General features: G+C 50.0%; 3 protein-coding genes across 3 annotated transcripts; 2 read left to right on the top strand and 1 right to left on the bottom strand.

Annotated features, from left to right (window-relative positions):
* Positions 1-3,786: 3,786 nt before the first annotated feature.
* BDP81DRAFT_448123 (P-loop containing nucleoside triphosphate hydrolase protein) lies at positions 3,787-6,665 on the top strand (the record flags this gene model as incomplete). The annotated part of the gene is made up of 4 exons (XM_060592255.1): positions 3,787-5,661; positions 5,718-5,958; positions 6,019-6,081; positions 6,139-6,665. The coding sequence occupies 4 exons, from the start codon at positions 3,787-3,789 to the stop codon at positions 6,663-6,665; spliced, it is 2,706 nt and encodes a 901-aa protein (XP_060446623.1).
* A 3,468-nt stretch (positions 6,666-10,133) lies between these two features.
* BDP81DRAFT_294636 (LysM domain-containing protein) lies at positions 10,134-12,435 on the top strand (the record flags this gene model as incomplete). Its single annotated transcript, XM_060583089.1, has 4 exons — positions 10,134-10,246; positions 10,305-11,276; positions 11,351-11,476; positions 11,553-12,435. Coding segments are annotated over 4 exons (2,094 nt in total), but the record flags the coding sequence as incomplete, so codon positions are not given.
* Positions 12,436-12,468: 33 nt separating this feature from the next.
* BDP81DRAFT_423895 (uncharacterized protein) lies at positions 12,469-13,682 on the bottom strand. Its single transcript, XM_060590107.1, has 3 exons — positions 13,071-13,682; positions 12,788-12,996; positions 12,469-12,709 (listed from the first exon to the last, which is right to left on the bottom strand). The coding sequence occupies exons 1-3, from the start codon at positions 13,558-13,560 to the stop codon at positions 12,584-12,586; spliced, it is 825 nt and encodes a 274-aa protein (XP_060446621.1). The 5' UTR covers positions 13,561-13,682; the 3' UTR covers positions 12,469-12,583.
* Between the last annotated feature and the right edge of the window lie 6,168 nt (positions 13,683-19,850).

Here is a 19,850-nt window from a genome sequence, read left to right as displayed (position 1 = left end):
GATTCGCATATCATCTACTACTACCAGCAACGCATCGACAGCCGACCTAGCCACGCGCAATACTCTTAACGCCTTACCTTACGCCATATAAAAAGGCCGGCGGTTCGTCAACGTTAACGCTATCTTGAGGAAGGGTAACCAAGGCCGTACCTCTTAGATCACAAACGAGGGCATCTTCGTCTACGAGATCCTTACCAACGGCGTAAAGGGTAATACCTACCGGGTTTGCCAACGCTACGACGAGGCAGGGTTTCTAGACCAGCCCTTCAATACTAACGCCATATCTACTGCTGCCAGGCATCTCGAGAACGAGCACTCCATCTTCCGAGGTGGCAAGAAGGCTGGCTATATGTCTTCTGATGAGGCTGACGACCCTGGGCCTCCATCTAAGCGCCACCAATCTCTTCCTATCGCCATACCTAAGCGGACAACTACCTAGATCGAAGAGCTAGCTAAGGGATTCCTCGTTGATACTAGCAACCCTCTCACAACGTTCAGTAACCAGTACTTGCAGTATATGCTCAGCCTACTTAATCACAACGTTAACGCCCAGATCCTGTGGTCGAGATCTAGCTAGAGGGAACAACTTTGATAACTCTATATATCCAAGAAGGAACAGATCGAGACCGAGATATAGAGGGCAATCTCGAAGATCTACATATCGTTTAACTTGTGGACCTTACCTAATCAATACGCTATCGTCGCCATCTATAGCCACTTCATCAACTAGTTGGGTAAACAGACGTATTACCTCTTAGGTCTCCGCCGCCAACCTGGTGCTCACTCTGGTGAGAATGTTGCTACCACGATACACACTGTTATGAAGGACTGGGACCTACTCAACAGGATTGGTGTGTCAGTCTCTGACAACGCTAGTGCTAACGACACTTGTATCAAGGCTCTCTACCCATCTCTATTACATTTAGATATAGAAACTGACGCTTAACAACGTCGAATTCGATGCTATGGCCATATCCTTAACCTCGTTGGCCGTGCCATCATTCATGGCGTTGATGAGGAGGCATTTGAGGAAGAGTCTGACCGTCTTATTAACGCTGGAAGAGTGGAAGAGGACCTAGCCTACTGGAGGACTAGGGGTCCAGTCGGCAAGCTCCGGAACATCGTCAAGTATATCAGATTATCGCCATAACGTTCTGAGAGCTTCTTAGTTATTATTAACGAGGCTATTGATGATGATGATGCCTTTACTCTGTGGGAGGAATCGTCATAAGAGCTGAATCTGATGTTGAGTAACACTACTCGATGGAACTCGATATATAACATGATTAACCAGGCCCTACTCAAACGCACCTAGATCAACGGTTACGTACGCCACACTCTGGGCCTCGGAAATGACGAAGATCATGTCCCAAGTGAGGATATCCTTACTAATAAGGATTGGTAAGTCCTCGTCGAGTTAAATAAGGTTCTCGAGCCCCTCTATAAGCAGACCAAGAGATGTGAGGGCTGGGGCAAGGGTGACGGGCATGGTCGACTCTGGGAGGTTCTGGCATGCATCGAGTATCTCTTGGATCGACTCGAGGACTGGCGCAAGCTTTACGATACCCCTACTACCGAAGAGATTAATCTTACGGCTACCTAAGTATCCTAAAGTCTTTTATCATAGCTATCTCGACTAGTAAGGGCATCGTATCGATCTGCCAGAACGCCAGTCTCGCAGACCCTATCAATTAATAGTATCCTAACTTATACCTAGTCTAACTATATTGCTACTTCGTAGCAGAGTTAACCGCGCCGCCCCTAGGATATTAACTTCGACTCTCACGGATACTTACGCCTATCGATTATTAATGGTTGGCAAGTATTTAACAAATATTACCTTAAGCTTGGAGAGTCTCCTCTCTACGCCACAGTAGTGATCTTATACCCTGGCCGGGGCCTACGATGGCTTAAGAAGCGTTAGAACACCCCAGAGACGCGAGGATGGCTTTATAACGCCCAGGAAGGACTTCGAGACTATTGGGAGCAATGGTATGCCGAGATGACTACCCGTCCTAAAGAATCAACCTATCTAGAGCCTCCTCCAGAGCCTCCGCGAGGGTCTTTTGTATCGATCGCAGTTCCTCCGAGGGTTGAAGACTCTGACTATCGTCAATGGTTAAACAGCAGCCTCCATGACGCTACTATCGACAAGGTTGACGAGCTGGATCGATACTTCACCCTCTCAGTTGCCCAGCCCGTCGACGATCCTATTCAGTGGTGGATTTCACATCAACAGACCTTCCCAACGCTCAGTAAACTTGCCCTCGACTCTTTGCTATCCCAGCGATGGCGACCGACTGCGAGAGGGCATTCAGCCTTACTAAACTTACGCTGACGTCACAGAGGCTATCTATGAAACCATCACTACTTGAGGAAACACAATACCTCCAGAACTGGGTTCGAGGGGGCAGCGTTGCTATTGGTAGGCATTACTTCAAGCGGAAGGGTTAACGGAGGGCAGGATAACATCAGAACATTAGATAATGTAAGTTTCTGACACATAGAGACATTGTGAGAGCTTCACTGACTTCCTAAATAGGTAATATTAATCAATTCAATCCAAGCCAGTCAAATCAAGCAAGCTTCTTGTGAAAAATCAGTCAATCAGACAAGCCCGTCACCCAAGCTTGGCTTGATTGATTGGTATGCAGCGCTGTCTCGATCCATGAGCTTTTCTTCTTGTTTGAGGGCTATGCTGAGGGTTACCATGGATACACGCTCGATGAGCTCGCCAACTTCAATGCAACCGGCCAACGCGTCTACTTCGTCACGTTGGTGTTCCTGCAGTGGAGCAATATCCTCGCGGTTCGGATATGGAACCGGAGACTCAGTACTGTCCAGGCAGATCCAATCACTAAGAAGAGACGGAATCCATAGCTTATTGCGAGCGCCATCATCAGTCCCGCTATTGCAATCTTGGTCACCGAAGTTCCTGGGATTCAGAAACCTTTGGCACAGCTTCTGTTCCAATTGAGTTCTGGCTCATTCCCATACCTTTGACGTTGGGTATCATGTTCACAGATGAGATTCGAAAGCTACTTATGAGGCTGTTTCCGCAAGGTCCGATTGCCAGAGTTGTGTGGTGAGCAGTGTCTCGGAATATGACAGAAGATAAATGGGTAGTCTGAGGATGTGGGAGACCAGACTGAATTTAGTGTCAACGCCTGCTACCTCGAAGCCGCTCTCAAAATAGATGAAGGATTACATAACCGGATCACACCAAGGCGTTCTCATCCATCTTATGATGCTCGAGCAGTATTGTGTACATGTAGTTAGCACTCCAAATTGCAGAAATCTTTATCTAGTAAACTGTTTTCATTTCAAACAGCAAACTTGAACGTACCTCGCCAATTCGAATTGTTGGCGCGCGCCTACAAGGGACGCTAGGGTTGGAGGCCACACGGAATTGAAACACATGGATCAGGAATGGCTTATCTAGGACTGATCCGGGATGAGTGCGGAACCCTGCCCAGTTGGATTTGTGTGCCGTAAATAGAAGGCCATTCAAGTTTAGACTCATTTTGTATCTTGTTGGCCAAGGATTGAGCCGAGTCTCCTGCATTTCAGCTGTGTCAGGTTGCGTGCGGTTGGGTGGTATGCATGGGCTGCGCCGCTCCCTCCGAAAATGAACTAACAGAACGAACCAACAAGCCCAACGACGAGACCGTGGGGGTGACTATTGAGGACTCTTATAATTTCCTTGCTCGCCACGGAAATTTGTCTTGATTGACGAAGTTATCCGTAGCTCTCAGCTCTCTGCAACTTGCGTAGACTATGGCAAATATGTCTCAAGCCACCCTTGATTCTGGAGCTCTCGATGAGTTGAACTCCGTCGAGACTCGCATCTTATTCGACACCACCGACAAGCTTTCCTCACTTGGCATTGGCAAAATCGTGAACCTCCCCCAAATCATTGTCGTGGGGGACCAGTCATCCGGAAAGTCATCTGTGCTTGAAGCGATTTCTCATGTCAAGTTTCCCGTTAGCTCCGGCTTGTGCACACGTTTTGCCACAGAGCTGGTTCTCCGAAATGGCACACAAAGACGCGTCAAGGCCACCATTCGGTTCCATAACGATGTTAGACCTGCACAGGAAATTCGGGTCGACTTTTCTGAGGGAGAAGACATTGGCAAAGTCGTTACCGCCGCCAAAGAGCACATGGGCCTCACCGATTCCAACAGGGGATTTTCCAAGGACGTTCTACGTCTGGAGGTCGAAGGCCCAAATCTGTACCCTCTCACCCTGGTCGATCTACCCGGAATCTTCCACACCGCGACGGCAAAACAGTCGGCGGAGGGCAGAACAACTGTCATGGAACTGGTAGAAAGTTACATGGAAAAGAAAAACAGCATCATCCTCGCCGTCATATCAGCCAGTAATCAGCTCGCCAACCAGAGAGTCCTAGAAGAGGCGGCGAAACACGACCCCACAAGGGAGCGTACACTTGGGGTCATTACAAAGCCAGATCTTCTCCATCCAGGATCTCCTGACGAGCTCGAGTATCTTCAAGTGATCAGAGGCCGCGAGGTGGTGCACAACTTGCAGCTGGGATGGCATGTGTTACGGAACCTTCCAGACTACGGCAAATCCGAGGCAGATCCTGACTCTCGGGACGTAGTCGAAAGAAACTTCTTCGAATCCGGGTCCTGGGCTTCCATACCGGTAATCCATCGGGGCATCTCTGCTCTACGAAAACGTCTCAGCCACATTCTCCATGATCACATCAAGAAAAGCCTACCAGGTGTTCTTGGAGAAATTCAGGAGAAGCTCGCTGAAAATGAGGCCGAGATCACACGCTTAGGGCAGGCCAGATCCAGTCATGCCAGCATGAGAGCATATCTTGTGGACATTGCAGGAGGCTTCGAGAGACTTGTTCGCGACGGCATTCAGGGCCATTACAATGATCCGTTCTTCGGCGGCTTTGATGGCACTGATCGGAAGTTACGGTCTCACCTACGAAATTTCAATCGAGCCATTCGTCATATCCTCATTGTGAAAGGGTCATCACAGAAAATTTCCTCTGCCGTTCCTAGTCCTAAGAGACGGAAGTTCATGCCTCCGCATCTTGAAGAGTTCCTCGAAAAACATCCATACGACCTTCAGATACCCGAACCAATTACCTGGTCGGAGATGGCCACTCAACTGGAGCGGCAAGCGGCTGCAAACCAAGGGACCGAGTTTCCCGGATATGCCAATACGGACTTGATTGTGCAGCTTTTTCGGAGACAATCGAGGCCCTGGGAGGCTGTCGCCAGGCTACATTTGAAAAAGGTTATCGTTGTTGTAAAGGGCTTCGTAGATCAGGCATTTGAGCACATCGCTGGACCCTTAGGCACCTGTAGTACCACTTCCAGCATTCTGTCGACTTGCGTCGATCCTTTCTTTGATGCAAAGGAGGAGATTCTCGAGAATAAGCTGCGGGAGCTTCTTCGACCTGTCCAGCAAGGATACGCGCTACCTCTTGATGCCGACTTCCAGGAAGCTATGGACCGCAGAACTTCTGATCTTGGTGTGGAGAATGCCTCAGGGGACTTCGACAATGAAAACTCAAACGACGGAAGCTCAGAAGGCTCGCAACATACGGGAACCGGAATTTCACACAGATGCAATGAGTTCGGGACCCAATGGGCCATAGAAACAATGCAGACATTCTACGACGTAAGTTTTGATGTTTAATTCAAACAATCAGTCGTAAACATACTGACTTGACGCAGATGGCGTTGCGCACATTCACTGACAACCTGATCAACCTGGCGTTGGAGAGCTGTCTCATACAAGAGCTCCCAGGAATCCTAACACCGAAGGATGTTAACGAAATGGATGACACAAGGCTGGAGGAGCTCGCGGCCGAGTCGGAGGAGATCCGGGCGCGGCGTACACAACTACAGAGCGACATTAAGCTGCTCAAACAGGGCCTGGGTCAATGCCGCCGATACAGGCCCAGAGGCGTGATGAGTAAGTACAGTTCTATGCCTTGTCGACCAAAAGAAGATGGCCGACTGATCATTTCCTCAGATCAACCCACCACTCCCACCAAGAGCGCTCAGCAAGAGATTGCTGGAAGATTGTCCACAAACGGTAAAAAAAGTTCGATCACTTCAAGATAAGAACCTTCGTGCTGACTTCCGATGGCAGCTAAACCTCACGGCCAACAATCGAGCCAAGGATCCATACCAAAGGCAGTGCCCATCGTCAGAACCCCCACAGAAACCGAGCAATCGGCCAGGACACCCCCACCTAAGAAGACGAAGAGCCCGGTGGTCAAATTACCTCCCTCCGAAAGCTATGCTCCAACTACTGTGAAGCCTGAGAATAGCTCTCCAACTAAGAACAGCGGACTCTGGGGCAACACGTACAGAAAACCCGCAGCATTTGGCGACAAGTCCGGCAACCTGTTTGCTTCAATCCCAACTCGTCCTGTGAGTACGAACGGAACATCAGGACGGTCTCCAGAACAGCCAGGAACGTTCGGCTTTGCGAAGGGGTTTGGAGGGCTGGGAGTCACAGAATCCAAACCCCGTTTCGGTGGGTTCGGGGGTAGCCCAAGTGGCTCCTTTACTTTTGAGTCGCAAAGCACCGCTGCGGCCACTTCGCCGTTCGGATCCAGCGAAGCAAAAGTTCAGGGTGAGAAGACCAGCTTTTTGATTGCATCAAGGCAGTAAAGAGGTTTCTTCTCCGGCTCACTTCCGGAAAGACCGTGCAATGGCCACAGGAGCAGCCGTCATAGTCAACAAGAGCCCGGAAATGCTCCTTGCTCCCCTTGCTCCATGGAGTGGCTATGAAAGACCTGGCGGGAAACCTACCGGGTTGGTAAAGGTTGGCCATATTTGTTCTTCGGAGACTTACAAGAACTTCTCACCAGAAGAGATTAGGCTGGCAACATATAAGTTGCTTTTGTATCCTTAGCCACTTGACAAGCAACCGCCGCGTAGTGTAGTTGAGGGAACAGATCCGGTACCATTAGTAAGTGTTGGGCAGCGATTATCAGGTAGGGGGTCAATGGGATGTATTGATGAGTATGAAGAACGAGTGGCTATGGGAATATCCCGACTATCTATAACGTGGTTGATAAGCGAGTGGATCAGACAAGCGAGTGGATCAGCCGACCGCGACCACAGCACATTTGCGACCGATACGCAGCACTAAGAAAAGTAATTCAATTAAAACTATTTAAGATCCTCTTCTTCAGACATTTCTTCAGCAAATTGACATGTTCGTGCATTATGACCAGTGTTCCCACAGACGCCACATCGCCGTTGGCCCGTCTCGGTCCTCGGTCGGCGACCACTACTCCGGCGTGTTTCCTCCTCGATCTGAGCTGTTGCTTCTCTCTGCGACTGAAGGTCCTCAGCCTCAGCTATAGTAAGACTTCCTCCTTGTCTGAGACGTGTTTTCTTAGCCCTCCGGCGCCGGCTTAGTAGGTTGTTTTCCTCACGAAGGATTTTGTTCTCAGACCTTAATAACGCAATCTGGTGCATAAATCCACGCGCCCCCTTTGATAGATGCTCAACAGCTTCAATAATTGAAGTTGGTGAGCTATTCTGATGGCGGGAGATCCTCCTTTTGATGAGTTCAGACTGAGAAGATGCTTCTGTTGGGTTGTTTGGCGTCTGAGAAGTCCACGCAGGGGGTGTTGTTGGGAGGGATCCTGGAGGTGTTGGAGTGTGTAACCTGATATCAAGCTTTGAAAGCACACTTTCGGCACTCAAAGGGACAAGCCCAGCCCCTCTGAAACCTCCCTGAATGTTCTTTTCCGTAATAGCTTGGGCAAAAGCCTCGCGAAACGCAGGGAAGAAGTCTTCCTTTGTAATATGCGTATTACCCCGGCGCATCTTATCCTCAATTTGTCGACCATAAGCCGTCTTTAGTGGCCCAAAGCACCCAACGTCTAAGGGCTGAAGCAGATGAGACGAATGGGCCGGCATACAGAGTGTGACGATATTGTTTTCCTTGCAATATATCTCGAAGTCGGCAGCGTGGTGACTTTCATGCCCATCGACGACGAGGAGGCGATAACTGCCAGTTGCACGCAGTTTTGTATGCCGATCAAAGTGCTGGAGCCAATCTAGGCCTCTTTCGTTTGTTGTCCATCCGTTGTCAGACGTTGCAATGACCCAGTCGCGTGAGAGATTGGTTTCCGTGTACCAGGTGGAGAGGTGATATTGGCCTGCAACGATGATATACGGCGGGACGCTGTAGCCCGACGAACTAATGGCCTGAATGACTGTAACCTATTCACGGTCACCAGGCTGCATCATTTTCGTGTTTGAACGCCTTTCGGCGCTCGTGACGACCATCCCAGATGCAATCTGGCCCATCATAAACCCAGTCTCATCAAAGTTATAGATATCAGAGTCTACAATACCATATTTCGCGATTGTGTTCGCCATAAGGCGAAACTATGCGTTTATGGCGTTTGGATCTTCGCATTGGGCCCTCTTGTAGTCGTACTTGCGAAAAAAGCGCGTCTGGAGCTGTGGTTGTCGCTTGACGAAGTTCGAAGCCTAGCGCTTCCTAACTGGGGGCGCGTTGCGGTCGGCGAGCAGTCGATTAGCTATTTCTTCCACACCTCTAATGCGGGGAGGGAATGATCGGGAATCTAGGTCGAGAATATACTTAATTAGCTTCTCTTCTTTAAGCGTAGTCAAATTCCGCGATCTAGGTATAGTGTCGCGTCGTGATAACTTTCCCCTTAGACGATGGCGTAAGGTTGAGAAGGGTACTGAGTAGATCCGGGATGCCGCTCGGATACTAAGATTTGGTGTCGTTTTGATAGCCTGAACCGCTAAGGTTAGCTGGCCTTCATTACTTTGTGATGACATGCTTGGTTGTGGCGTAACGCCTATGAAGGGTGGAAGATATGTTGGTCGCGGTCGGCTGATCCACTCGCTTGTCTGATCCACTCGCTTATCAACCACGTTAGGCATAAAATAAAGAAGTAATAAGACCGATAACTTACACCACTACAGCAGGCACCGTTCACACATGGCGTGTTAGCGTTGCAGGTTCCCACGGGAAGCTCTAGGTCCTCAGCAGCAACAGTGTTCCGCAAAAGACCGTAAGCTGAGTTGAGGGCGAAATAAGACTCTGCGACGACATGATGTAAAAGAGTGGACAGGACCGAAGCGGTCCATGAAACCTGGAGAAACCGCATGGCTGTGGAGATCAACCAGCAGAAGAGGTTGCAGAGAAAGTGGGAAATGAATGAAACTCAGCAAAGACTCTGTGGATAGGCATCAAGAGTTTCGTCGCTCGTGCGGATGCCTATGGTCATTTAAGAGCTTTTCATTCTTTTTCTTCCATTCTTTATCGTTTTTTTTGGAGATAAAGAGCATATCTCCCTCGGTCGGTCACGATTACTCAAATCGTCGTCTGCCGGCGGCGCCCGAATGCAGGGGTTCATGCGCCTTAATGGGCAGGTGAATCAGTTCCCGCAGCGCTAGAGGCGGGAATGCCCTTGCGGAAGAGGATGTCTTACCACCCTTGCAGAGGCTTCAGACGAGTCAAATCTGATCTGCAGCGCCTAGTGCTTATTGTTTAAATTGTCGAATCAGCTTAATACAACCCCGTCCCGCTTTGCGCTCGCTTCCTGCTCGCTTCCTTACTGGCGAGTTGTACATGCTTCTAAATGCAGGGTGCGAGCAAGATTCGAATCCATGGGCTTGGTATAGGTTTTGGTCGGCCCAGATGTCCTTGGCAATGAGCTTGATATGCGAGTTCGTGGTTCATGACCAACATACAGCATCGCAATCATCGAGAAAACAAGTCCCGGACAGAAACCCCTTACCATTGCGTCCGTCTAAAGATATATGCATAAGTCACATGCGGTATTGGATGATATCGGTGCCTATTTTGAGCAAGATCTAGGCTCTCGACGAGAAATGTCTTAATCTGCTCAGCCGAGGCAAGGGTTAACGGAGACCCGGGGACATACCCGAAGCATTTCTGCGTTTCCACCGCGTGCGGGAATATCAAAACTATTGGGAATTCCGACTAGACGAGTCCTATTAAAACTTGGACAGTCTATATACTCCAACCCAGCAGTCGCCGCCCTGCCCACCTTTCATCTGTCACAAGCTTCCACTCTTTTATCTGTGACGATGTTATCAATTCAGCAAGGCCTTGCTGGGCTGGCACTTTTGCCATTCGCCTTTGGCGAGCTGGGTTTCCAACTATATCCGCTCGTTCCTACCCAGCCGATGGCTGAGATGCTCGGTATCAGCGAAAACTGCGTCAAGGCCCTGTGAGTCCTCCGCCCATGAATATGCCTACGTCGATCTAGACGACACTAATACCGCCAGCAATACCACCTTGCCATGCGACAAAGACCTGTTCGGATGGACTGTCAAAGTCGACGATGTCTACTGGACTGAACAGGATGTTAGTACCCTGTGCGTCTCAGGCTGCGAGACCAACGTCCGAACATGGACAGAGACCGTGGCCTCCGCTTGCAATGAAGATTGGCTCGTTGTCGGCGACCGTGCCGTGCCGGCTGAGACGCTCAGTCTCCGCTTCGCAGAGGGCCTGGAGATGGCCTGCCTGCGAGACACGAGCAGCAAATGGTGCCTGCCCGCGTCCTACAACTGGACCGGCTCGGACGTCGTCCAAGTCGACTGCGCAGCAAATCCCGCGGACCCGTGGTGCATCAACCCGGCCAATGTGTCCGCTGAGAACAGCCGCATCTCGACATTATACGATGATGATTTGCTCTGTTCTGAGTGTTTCCTTAATATGCTCTATCGCCGCGTGACGTCAGAGTTCCTCCCAGACACCGACCATTCTGACTATCTCGTTGGCGAGTTCCAAGACATCCAGTCGGTTTGCCAGACGAGCATCGGCCCCTTGGCCACGCGCGCTGTCCCGTTGTACCCCTACGCCACGGAGCTCAACGAGACGGCCCCGGAGCCCACGGATATTCCGTCCACGGGCGCTCCCATCCTTGGCGATGAAGGGTCCCCGTGGGACCCTGAGGAAGACACCTCGGACCCCGGCATTGATGAAGAGATCCCCGACGGAGAAGAGGATCCCGACGAAGCCGAACCGGAGCCGGAGCTAGCTGAGCCGGTGGTGCCGACAAACTGTACTGCACGTGCCGTCGATGCTCGGTATGCCAGCCTGGACGGTATCGAGGCCTGCAATGAGCTCGCTGAGGAGTATGGCGTCGCAACGGGCCAGCTCATGTACGCAACTAGTACGGAAGATTGTTACTCGTATGACTTCGTCTGCGTGCCGGAAGCCTGCGATCTACTCCGCGTCAACGCCGGAGATACTTGGTCAGTACCGCCCATCTTGCATCGTAACACCATCTCCGTCTCACGAAGTGTTAACGTCTCCATCGCTACAACAGCGACACCATCTCGAAGGCCATATCGAATGACACGGAGCCGACCAGCGTTGCACAGCTTATGACCTGGAATCCTAACCTGATGGGTGCTTGTGATCATCTGACTGAAAGCCAGTACCTGTGCATCTCGTGAGTATCCCGTCGTTCTTGAACCCATTAGCTTGCAACCCCTTAGGCTCGGCCGCTGAAACTCTTGACCTTCCAGACGACCTGGCGGCACTTGGGTGAAGCCGCCCGATGACCAGATCCCCGAAGACTCCAACGGGCCTGTCCGCGGCGGTCCGGAGAGCACCGAGCTTCTCCCCATCATCACAGACCCCTCCACCGTCCCGGCCGATCGCAAACAAGAGGGCATCCCGGAGAACTGCAACCGCTTCGTCAAGGCGGAGAACACCGCCGCTTCATGTTGGAAGATCGCCAACGACGCCCAGATCACGCAGACCAGATTATGGGAACTCAACCCGGCCTTGGGCGCCGACGGCGAGCACTGCGGAACCCAAATTTGGCTCGGGTATTACTACTGCGTCGGCGTCCCCGGCGACGGCACCACCGGCCCAACCACCACGCAAAGTCTCCCGGCGACGACCGCGTCCGCGACAACCTCGTCCGTCCCGAAGCCGACGCCGCAGCACGAGGGGACAGACCCCAACTGCAAGAAGTGGACGCAGGCCGGCGACGGCGCTGGGTGCTGGCAGCTCGCCACCGACGCGGGCATCGACCTCGCGCTGTTCTACAGCTGGAACCCCGTGCTGGGCGCTGCGGGCGAGAATTGCGGTACCATGATCTGGCCGACGTACTACTACTGCGTCGGCGTGTCTACCGGCTCGGGAACGACGCCGACGACGACGGTGGCGCCACCGGCGACCACCACGGCTCCGGCCAAGCCTACGAATACGCAGGCTGGCATTCCCGACAATTGCAGCAAATTCGCCCAGGCTGGGGACGGTGCGTCTTGCTGGCAGCTAGCGACGGATAATATCATCGAGATGTCGGTTCTATTTGCGCTGAACCCTGTCCTTGGGCCGGCCGGGGAGAACTGCAGTACGCAGATCTGGCCGACGTATTACTATTGTATTGCAGTCAGTTGATAAGTGCACACTGCACGGATTAAAGTGCGAGGATTCGCCGGAAGATGAATATCTATTCGCTTCTTTGTAATTTGAATTCTACCATGCCGTTACCTCCATCGTAGAGAAACTACACTGGTGCTCTTTCTGTTTGAGCAGAGAACCTCGTTTACGCGTCTGACCAGTCGTACTCGTCGTCCAAGATGGCCGCGCGAGCAGGCACGGCAGCCCTGAGAAACTCATCTTTCCTGAAGGCGTCTGGCCAACCGTACTCATGGTACAACTTCTTCATTGCCTGCAGAATATCAGTACCCGATGACTTTGGATGTCATACGCAGCAGGGTAGAGCTGTGTATTCGCGATCGGGGCTCACCTTGGCATCCGGGTCATTCACTTTTCGAATAGCAGACCCAAAGTTTCCCGCCGCAGGTGCTGGGACCAGCTTCAGATTTGAGATGTCCTTGTTCATCTTGTCGAAGAAGGTCTTAAATGAAACCGCCTTTGCGGCGAGCCATGGCGCGTCTTCTTCGGCCTCATCATCATCATAACGGTAGTAATCGTCGCCCTGAGGATACACACATCCTGCGCTTCTGTTAGCATACTATACAGCAGAAACAAGATATGGAAATAAAGATCCAAATATTCAAAAACCAAACCTTTTTCTGTATCGATGAGCCAAATCACTCCGATGGCTGCTTCGTCATATGTCAAGGATACCATATGCGGCGGCAAGGGCTTGTCAAAAGGCGCTAACCCAAGCATGGCAAACGGCCGTTTATGCCAATTTGGGTCTGGGTCCTTTTCGGGCTGCCACTTGTTCCTGAGGTAGGACAGAACCTTCGTCTCATAGTAGACCACCGCGTCGTCGCCCGCTTCGTCACTACCGGAAGGTCCCGCTCTCGGATACGGAAGATGTCGTAAAAGGTCAATGACCTTGTCGGAGCGTCCCAGGGTCCGCAGCGCGTCGACGTTAAGCTCCTCATCGGTCCATCCCGTCTCGGGTGGCGCCTGAAGAGCTTCCGGGTGCAGATGGCCCATGTCCACGAGCAGGCGGTAGTGGCCCTTCACGAGTGAGACGACGGCATCACGGTCGTAGCCAAAAGCTTGGCGAGGCTCTCTGGCAGGCGTCTTCTTGAGACGAAACATTGTCGCGGAGATTGAAATGAGGACGAATTGACAAATTTGCTGTTCTTGAAGTCTTGAAAGGGGGGGAGGCAGTTCTTAAGATACGCTTACTCCTAGGGGGCAAGAAGGAAGCGGGGTTTATGCAGGCACTCAGGGTGGCCGCTACTAGTTCAAGCACCCCCTGCATGCTTGACTAACAAGGGTGAACGGACTGACAAGGTTCATAATGGAACGGTGGAGAACAGGAAACGACAAGAGGAAAAGACGAAAAAGAAAAAAAGTGCATTTCCTGAGACGGGTTTTTTTGTCGGCATCTGAGTGCGTCTAAAGTGGGAAGAATGATTATAAACGAACGCTCGCACGCTTCTATGTCTCCTCTCTTATTCGCTAGAGCAATACAGTGCTAAACTCCCTAATATACTTCCTTCCACTCACGCTTGTTACAGCCGTGTAAGTATCGAAAACAGTGCCCTTGTTCCGCAACCCGGTTTTCTGCAAAGATGTGTCAGACCTGGACATTGCATATCCGAGTCATGCATTCAACCCATGCTCGATTCCCTATTGCAATAAGGGATATAGGCATTATGGCCTTGAAATCTTGTTCTGTTTCTTGTTTTAAGTTAGACATGTGTCAATAACAACAACAACAACAACAACAACAACAACAACAACAACACCTCACTCGCTTAGTAGAAATAGACCAATATGATTATTGCTGGCTGCCAAGCTGTCGCCTGACAAGATGCCTGGCTGACCCTCTTTACTGTATATTAGCTTCAATTGCTCTGAAACTTCGCTACAATACTATTTGACCCTCAATGGGTCAATACTGTGAAGATGACATCCACCAAGCATTTGAGGCTATTACGAATGGACTAAGCATCCATAAAGCTGCCTCTGCATGGGGTATCCCAAGGACGACACTTCGCCGCCGCATCCAAGGTGCCCAATCAAGGGATATTGCCTTGTCTGATCAGCAGAGACTCTCTCCGGCCCAGGAAAGTCATCTAGCTGAATGGGTTCGAATCCAGGCTGCCCTAGGCCTGCCTCCAACGCATCAATAACTGAAGGATTTTGCTGAACGCATCCTACAGGTCCATGGAGACTCCCAGCCTCTTGGAAAGAACTGGGTGCAGTTTTTTATCAAGAGAAACCCATCTGTAAGGGTCTAAAGAAGCAGAGCAATCGATTCCCAGCGTATGAATAGAGCCTCAACTAATATCATCAGGCAATAGTTCAAGCACCTCGCAATACCTGAACTCATGGCCATCAAGGCCTCTAATCGATATAATACAGATGAAACTGGTATTCTAGAAGGCAGGGGATCAAACGGCCTCGTTCTCAGCCTCTAGAAGAGCATTACGATACATCATAGCTAGTGTCCCTTTAAGGATATAGTCAACTACGTTACTGGCTAATATTAGCGAGCTAGTTATTTGGATAATTTAAGATTGGATCTTTAATCAAAGTTAACTAAATATTTGCCTCTATTAGGTTATTTAGTATCTAAGAAGTCCACGCTAGGGGTGTTACTAGGAGAGACCCTGGGGGCGTTAGAGTATATAACTTCACATCTAGCTTCGAAAGCACACTTTTAGCACTTAACAGAACAAGCCCAGCCCCTCTAAAACCTCCCTAGATGTTTTTTACCGTTAGGGCTTACGTAAAAGCGTTGCAAAATATAGGGAAGAAGTCCTCCTTCGTAATATATATATGTTACGACCCAACATGAAGACCAGGGCGTGCCCCGCTGACGCCTAGCGGCTACGGCGCATCATATATGCAGGACGGGACGGAACATTGGGGAAACCCCAGGAACGGAAGAACTATGGTACAAGTCACGTGATGATAAGAGATATGATAAGGGATAAGGATATGTTGGATATGCGACATATCCAACCGAGTCAAGGATATGTTGGATATTCGACATATCCAACCGAGTCAAGGATATGTTGGATATTCGGCATATCCAACATATCCAGACAAAGTGGACTGTTCAGCACTGTTCAGTTAGGATCGGACTTGTATATAAGGATGGACTCGAGCTGGGCTCTAGGACAGACTTTCCATAGCTTCTTCAGCAATTAACTTCGTATCAGGATTAACATCCGCTTTCAGCTACTACCTTGACAAGACTACGATTGGTCACCGAAGCCTTACCTACCCTTACGATTGACAGACATAGCTTCCCTGAAGCTATCCCCGACTACGATTACTGTTACCAGTTCCGCAGCCTCAACTTCTGCAAACTACCCCTACGACTAGCTGGCCGTAACAATATATTACCCCGGCGCATCTTATCCTTAATTTATCGACCATAAGCCGTCTTTAGTAGCCTAAAACACCCAACGTCTAAGGGCTAAAGTAGATGAGACAAATAGGCCGGCATATAGAGTATAATAATATTGTTTTCCTTACAATATATCTTAAAGTCCGCAGAGTAGTGACTTTTATACCCATTAACAATAAATAGGCAATATCTACTAATTATACGCGGTTTTATATACCGATCAAAGTACTGGAGCCAGTCTAGGCCTCTTTCATTTATTATCCATCCGTTTCCAAACGTTACAATGACCCAGTCGCGTGGGAGACCTGTTTCTATGTACCAGGTAGAGAGGTGTGTTACGACCCGACATGCACGACCAAGTCCAGGGCCTGCCCCGCAGGACCACGGCGACTAGGGCACACCATAAGTGCACGAACTATGGTGATGATGATGATGATGATGTATTTAACGTCTGGTAACAAAAGGACGTGCCGGGCGCAATGCCGACATGGTCTATACTAATCCAAACTATATTATAGGCTACCGTCTTTACCTAACGTTCCTGTTTAATGACTCGGGCAAATTTCGGAAAAGAAATTGGTCTCCTCTATCTATTCGTATAGAAGAGAGGCTCCCTTAGCAGAACCTAATAAGAAATCAATACTTGCTTTAGCTATACGTTGGCGGAGGTAGCGCGGTGTAGCCTTGCGTCCACGCTTGCAGAAGTAGAAATGGACTGGTGTCTTGGGTTTCCTACAGCTGCAGTTGAGCAACGCATCTTGATGAGCGAATCTCTCGTGGTATGCTGTAAAGTCTCCATGATGGGATCTTGCTGCGTATAGCCTTCGTAGTAAGTGCCGAGGGAGGCGGAGTTCGGGCGGCTTGGGATGAAGAATTATCTCGAGGTCGGCATATTGCCGAGGGCATTGGGACAGCCATTTTTTGGCAAAGGCTTGGAAGGCAGCTGCTTTAGCTTGCCTTTCTAGGTGCGCTAATGAGGGCTGTGGTTGTGATTTTGGGATTAGTTTGCAGGCTTCCTTGGCTAGAGCATCCGCTTCTTCATTTCCTGGTACTCCCGTGTGCCCAGGGCACCACCAAACATAAACCCTGCCGGGGGTTGTCCAGCGTTTAAATAGAGAATAGGTAATGCGAGCGAGTGTGAGCCTCGGTGATTATGTAACCAAGGTCACGTGACGGGTAGTGAGGCCACAGATGGTTGAAGCCATCACGACATTTGTCGAAGTGTCTAGCTACACGGCAGATCTTCCGCGGATCCGAACCACTCGGCTCCCAAACTAAGGTGTATGACGCGGAGGCATATGCTGCGTATCACGGCCTGATGGAAGCCACCCGGGCTCCTACGGCTCGTATGGCAGATAACGTCCATATCCGTAAGCAAAAATACCGAATACATCGATCCGTTAGAACTCCCCCTTGGGAACAACTAGCGGACTAGCAGACAGCCCTCGCCAGGGTCGGCTACGAACCTAACAAGACCAAAGAAGAACAGGCCCTCTCCTTTGCAGGCAGGATGGTAACTTTCTCTAAGCGGGACATTATTGTTTATACTGACGGGTCCTAGATATCGGACGGCAGCAGCACCTCCGCCGGAGCAGGCTGGGTAGGGTACCAAGCTATACGGTAGATCTTCTACGGATCCGAACTACTTAGCTCCTAAACTGAGGTGTATAACGCGGAGGTATATGTTGCGTATTATGGCCTGATGGAAGCCACCCGGGCTCCTACGGCTTGTATGGTAGATAACGTCCATATCTACCTCGATAACCTCGCAATCGCGGCTAGACTATACTCCCAGAGCACAGGAAGCAGCCAGGCTAGACTTAGGGCCTTCAATAGGCTCTCTTCCTCCTAGACTCGGAGATAAAGAGAGAGCTAGACAACCCCCGGTAGGGTTTATGTTTGGTAGTGCCCTGGGTATACGGGAGTACTAGGAAATAAAAAAGCGGATGTTCTAGCTAAGGAAGCCTATAAACTAATCCTAAAATCATGACTATAGCCCTCATTAGCGCACCTAGAAAGGTAAGCTAAAGTAGCTACCTTCTAAGCCTTTGCTAGAAAATAGCTGTCCTAATGCCCTTGGTAATATGCCGACCTCGAGATAATTCTTCATCCCAAGCCGCCCGAACTCCGCCTCCCTCGGCACTTACTACGAAGGCTATACGTAGTAAGATCCTATCATAGAGACTTTGTAGTATACTACGAGAGATTCGCTTATTAAGATGCGTTACTTAACTGCAGCTATGGGAAACCTAAGACACTAGTCTATTTCTACTTCTATAAGCGTAGACGCAAGGCTATACCGCACTACCTCTACTAACGTATGGCCAAAGCAAGTATTGATTTCTTATTAGGTTCTGCTAAGGGAGCCTCTCTTCTATACGAATAGATAGAGGAGACCAATTTCTTTTCCGAAATTTGCCCGAGTTATTAAATAAGAACGTTAGGTAAAGACGGTAGCCTGTAACATAGTTTAGATTAGCATAGACCATGTCGGCATAGCGCCCGGCACGTCCTTTTGTTACCAGACGTTAAATACATCATCATCATCATCATCAACAAGGGTCTAGCTGCGAATTTCCGTCCATATCGAGGTCATTTCTCCGTTGAAGTCTGTGGACTCCTAGACCGAAGCTTTTCAGAACCCTGGAGGCTAATATTCGACTGCACAAGGGGCTGTGCTACCGACAAAAGGCGTGGAAGGAGACGTCATATCCCGCCAGCAAGCTGCAGCAACTGCGACCTTACCTTAGCTACAATGACCCCAAAGGAAACGGAAATATAAGTTTCATTCGCGTTCCTTTTGCCTCCCTCTGTATCTTTTCCAATTTGCATCATAATGCCAATCAGGTCGATTTTGTTCATTATCGAATTAGCTTACTGTCAGGCCCATCCCAGTACACTCGTTACAACGATTGTCACACTATGCCTATGAAACAATATGGTCTTACACAAGCATGACTAAGTTTGCCAAGGATATGCCAGTATAAAGGGTCTTCCACTCACTATAACGTTAACGTGGTTGATAAGCGAGTGGATCAGACAAGCGAGTGGATCAGCCGACCGCGACCAACATATCTTCCACCCTTCATAGGCGTTACGCCACAACCAAGCATGTCATCACAAAGTAATGAAGGCCAGCTAACCTTAGCGGTTCAGGCTATCAAAACGACACCAAATCTTAGTATCCGAGCGGCATCCCGGATCTACTCAGTACCCTTCTCAACCTTACGCCATCGTCTAAGGGGAAAGTTATCACGACGCGACACTATACCTAGATCGCGGAATTTGACTACGCTTAAAGAAGAGAAGCTAATTAAGTATATTCTCGACCTAGATTCCCGATCATTCCCTCCCCGCATTAGAGGTGTGGAAGAAATAGCTAATCGACTGCTCGCCGACCGCAACGCGCCCCCAGTTAGGAAGCGCTAGGCTTCGAACTTCGTCAAGCGACAACCACAGCTCCAGACGCGCTTTTTTCGCAAGTACGACTACAAGAGGGCCCAATGCGAAGATCCAAACGCCATAAACGCATAGTTTCGCCTTATGGCGAACACAATCGCGAAATATGGTATTGTAGACTCTGATATCTATAACTTTGATGAGACTGGGTTTATGATGGGCCAGATTGCATCTGGGATGGTCGTCACGAGCGCCGAAAGGCGTTCAAACACGAAAATGATGCAGCCTGGTGACCGTGAATAGGTTACAGTCATTCAGGCCATTAGTTCGTCGGGCTACAGCGTCCCGCCGTATATCATCGTTGCAGGCCAATATCACCTCTCCACCTGGTACACGGAAACCAATCTCTCACGCGACTGGGTCATTGCAACGTCTGACAACGGATGGACAACAAACGAAAGAGGCCTAGATTGGCTCCAGCACTTTGATCGGCATACAAAACTGCGTGCAACTGGCAGTTATCGCCTCCTCGTCGTCGATGGGCATGAAAGTCACCACGCTGCCGACTTCGAGATATATTGCAAGGAAAACAATATCGTCACACTCTGTATGCCGGCCCATT

This window comes from Colletotrichum phormii (assembly GCF_030913505.1).
Source record: "Colletotrichum phormii strain CBS 102054 chromosome Unknown BDP81scaffold_7, whole genome shotgun sequence".
NCBI lineage: Eukaryota > Fungi > Ascomycota > Sordariomycetes > Glomerellales > Glomerellaceae > Colletotrichum > Colletotrichum phormii.
Note: the sequence above shows the minus strand (reverse complement) of the source record. Positions and strands in the feature narration are given on the sequence as shown.